This window comes from Acyrthosiphon pisum, chromosome A3 (assembly GCF_005508785.2).
Source record: "Acyrthosiphon pisum isolate AL4f chromosome A3, pea_aphid_22Mar2018_4r6ur, whole genome shotgun sequence".
NCBI lineage: Eukaryota > Metazoa > Arthropoda > Insecta > Hemiptera > Aphididae > Acyrthosiphon > Acyrthosiphon pisum.
This window is the reverse complement of record NC_042496.1, coordinates 4,937,392-4,941,606: the sequence shown is the minus strand read 5'-3', so window position 1 is coordinate 4,941,606 and position 4,215 is coordinate 4,937,392. Positions and strand designations below refer to the sequence as shown.

Below are 4,215 nucleotides of genomic sequence, written 5' to 3'. Positions count from 1 at the left end.
TAATTTGTCCATGACCCAATTATATAGAAACTGTTTAGAAAAAAAAAATAATGTAAATTATTTACTCACGTTAAAACTCTAACCGAACTAAATTCCCTGCGTACACTACTGGGTTTTTAGTACATCATAACTCATAAAAGATGCCTTTATTTTTATAGAATCGAATTTAATCCTAAATATTATAATTTATAGCCCAATAACCTATTGAAATGTGTCAGTTATATTATTACATTGATAATTCCAAATATATGATATTTTGAAGAATCGTTTGAAATGTTAAATATAATTAAATAAGCACGACGAGCTACACGGTTAAATGAGTGATAAAACACATACTATACATAATATAGACAATATAAATACATAAAATAAAAAAAAGGATAATCTATAAAAGGTACATATAATACGCACAAATATTTTATACAAATACGTTAACAATTAATCGAATAACAAGAGAAGACCATTTATTTAACTTTATTATATTATACAAACGGAATAGGAAAATCCCCTTAAATTAGAAATATACTGAATATCTAGGTATTGTAAAAATAATAATACAAGTGATTGAAATAGTAAAATGTAGTTTAGAAAAAAATGAATTTAATTTATGTTTGTGTGGAATATAATAAAGATTACAATAAGTATGACTGTAATTCTGTTGTACAATATCTTATATAATAATATATATACATTTTTCTTTACTTACCTACTTGGTTTTTAAATTTTTATTAAATATATAAATTAAAATGAGTTATGATAATAATAATTTAATATAAGAAAAATAATTAAATATACCTATTAAAGAGGTATTTGGTTGAGTTAATTAGTATGCCCATTAAATTGTATGTTATTATTAATGCTAAGTACCTACCTAGTACACTATAATAATAGTTTCATAACTTTTTGAAAAAGAGTAAAAATATATCGAATACAATTTGTCGATCGAAATTGACTGTTGATTGGTTTTCATTAATATTTTCCCTTGGTTCCTAGTATAACAATTAACAAACAACAATATTTAGCTTACATGAATTCAATGGTTTGTATAATATTATGTCAATAAGCCATTGAGTAAATTAAAAATTATCAATAACCTACCTACTTTGACTGGAAAGCTGAAGTGATTTAACGACATATGTTAAATAATTAATTTATATGGCTCTCAGAAGTTATAGCATCCTTGATTAATATTAACACATAATATGCAATTCACGACCGGTAATCTCATTTTTATTGCCAAAATATGTTGATGCCAAGTAAGTAGTAACCTATGTTGAAACTCAGGTATATTAAAAATGTAGACAGTAGATAACCTATCCCTAGTGAAGGGCACTATCGTCTCCCTTATTGTTAACCTCAGCTGCAGGATGGTTGTGGTAAGTCTTAAAATAATTATAACGAAAAAATTTATTTTTTTTGTTAAAAAATGAATATCCATTTATACAAAAGTTTGTACAACAGGTAATTTCGGTGATAAATAATTTACATTAGTGGAATGAAAGATAGGGCAGTAGTTGTGTAGTGCCAACCACAGGGCACAAGATACATTTAATAATTGTTCTGGTATCAAAATTCATTATCTATACCTAATAACAAACGTACTCGTTTTGTACAGAAATTAGTCGGTTTATTATCATTAAACATCCATACATTGCCTCCCTAATCTCTATGTTGTATTAAAAATGTAATTGTATATACCGTCTATTTTATAAACTGTACTTTTTTTACAGTCAACGTATACATCTAGTTAATTTATTCAAAGGGTGAAAAATAAGCTATATAATAATGCAATAAGTCCATAAATCAAATAACTGCTTAAGATGTTTCAATTTAACAAGTTCGACTTCCGTAACTTGACTCCTACAGGTTCTGCCTACCTACGTGTTTATACATAATATGGTAATGATTTTAAACCGGACTATTGCAAAGTATAAAAATATGTTGTCTCATTTTTTTAATCACAATTAATACACTTCTAATAGTAAATTTTGCATTGATACATTGTTTTACACTAGAAGTTCTTAAACTATGGTACACGTACATAGAGTACCAGGTGATGGTGTAGGATAAACATTTTAAATAATCACAATATTTTACCGATTAATAATTTTTAATAGTTTTGTTTTAAGAGGACACTGCACTCGTATGTGTTGTCTCCGTCTTACAGATGTAAAACATCACAAAACCGGTTTTGTGCGGGAAAGAACCGAGAAGGCTATTATAGTCATAACCAAAAAACTAATTTTCACTTCATAAAAAGGAGAAATATCGTTTTTATTTGTTTGATATCGAAATTACAAAAAAAGTTATTCAAATTTGAAAAACACCAACAATAATGGATTTTGAAACAATAAGAACTTTTTTATATAAGTGATATCAAAAAAATAAAAACTATATTTCACAGATCATTTTCTGAACTATATTGTATATCAATTGGAGTCTTAACTATCAGTCTGAGTGGTTCTATCCCACGCAAAACAGTTTTTGCCATTATGTAAATTTGTAAGACGGAGACAACACATGCCACCTCCATAGCGTCCTCTTAAATCGTTAGTGTTGCATACCATTATAGGTGCAAAAAGCGTTTAGGATTTTGGGGGGGGGGGGGCTAAAGCTTTACTTTGATAATATTGAATAAGCTTTAAACAAAATGTAGGAAATGTTTGGGGGAGCTATGGACATTTTTGGGGGGCTTTGCCCCTAACGCCCCCTCTACCAATTTATGCTTATGCCTACAACAGAACAATACAGCGGCACGTAACTGATACATATACATAATATTAAAAATGTTGGGGACATCATCAAACCAGATGGTTTGTACACAAATCGTTCTTAAAATAATACAAATTGTATTAAAGTAGACAAATAATATATTAATATCACTTAACTTTATTAAAGCTATTATATATTATTATATTATGTTGTTAACGATAATAAATTTAATAACATATTATGACGAATGACTATGATCAGTTAATAATCAGTTATAATCAGTCGTAAATACATAAGTTATTTAACAAAAACATACCTTTATTTTAAAACTATAGAGAAAAATTAATAAAATTCTATAGGTAAATAAATATTTACAAACTCACAATAAAACTTAAAAATAAAAATCAATTAAAAACAATTAATTTTAAGAGTAAATTCAATTATTTTAATGTAAGGACTTTTATATAAAAATAAACATATATTATTAACTAAGGAAGTAATGAAGTATTAAGTACCTATATCATAACAATATATTAAAATAGCGATAATTATCATTTTTCATTTTTAACGGAACGTTTAATTATTTTTATCAATTGACTATATAGTATATAATAATAAATGTTATAAATAAACTATACCTGCGCACTGAAATAACATAATTAATTTATAATATTTAGCAAATTCAAATTTATGTAATTATGAAATCCAATCAGCTGTTTCATTATAACATAGAATATATCCAACGGGTGGATATGCGTCAATTGTTCGCCGAAAATAGTTCGCGCGACAATTGCTCGCGCGTCTAATGTTCGCCTGGAAATTGTTCGAATACGAAAATTGTCCGTGCATGAATTGTTCGTAAAAAAAAAAAATAATAAGACTTGATTATCACGTAATATATTTTGTAATCTATACGGCAGTATAAATAACATACTATTTGATTTAGTGTGAAATGTGTGAAGTTTTAAAACCTTATCGATAACGTATCTCGTTATCGAACATTACCTATATAATGGGCACAAAAATCCCAATGTGTTCTGGAATAGTAGTTATCTACTAATAACAATACTAATACTAACACATACCTGTCACAAAAATCAAACAACAGTACAACCAGTAATTTTGACCATCATTTATTTTACCGCAATAAGTATTTAATTACTATGGTTTTAAAATACGTAAAAAGTGATCGTGGTACAGATATACTCGTACATAAAAGTTACATGTTCTACCGCGAAAAACAAACGGAAAAAAAAACTTTTTGGAAATGTTCATTGTATAAAAAATATAAGTGTGGTGGTCGTGTTCATGTGGAAAATGACGAAGTTGTCAAAAGTTATGAACATAATCATGTACCAGATAATGCTCAAGTGGAGTTAAAGGAATTAATGTATAACATGAAACACGATGCACAAACCTCCGCTGCTACAAGTCATGGAGTCATAGGAAATTTAGCAAGTCAGGTAAATTGAATTATCTAAATATTTTGAATTTTAAATTAAA

At 27.2% G+C, this 4,215-nt stretch overlaps 1 protein-coding gene across 1 annotated transcript in view; it reads left to right on the top strand.

The window, feature by feature from the left end:
* Nucleotides 1-4,215, top strand: part of LOC107883198 — a 16,044-nt gene that overhangs the window by 9,227 nt on the left and 2,602 nt on the right. Inside the window, exon 3 of the mRNA XM_016802800.2 lies at nucleotides 4,005-4,175. Coding sequence (XP_016658289.2) covers nucleotides 4,005-4,175 — 171 coding nt within the window. The remainder of the gene's footprint in view (nucleotides 1-4,004; nucleotides 4,176-4,215) is intronic.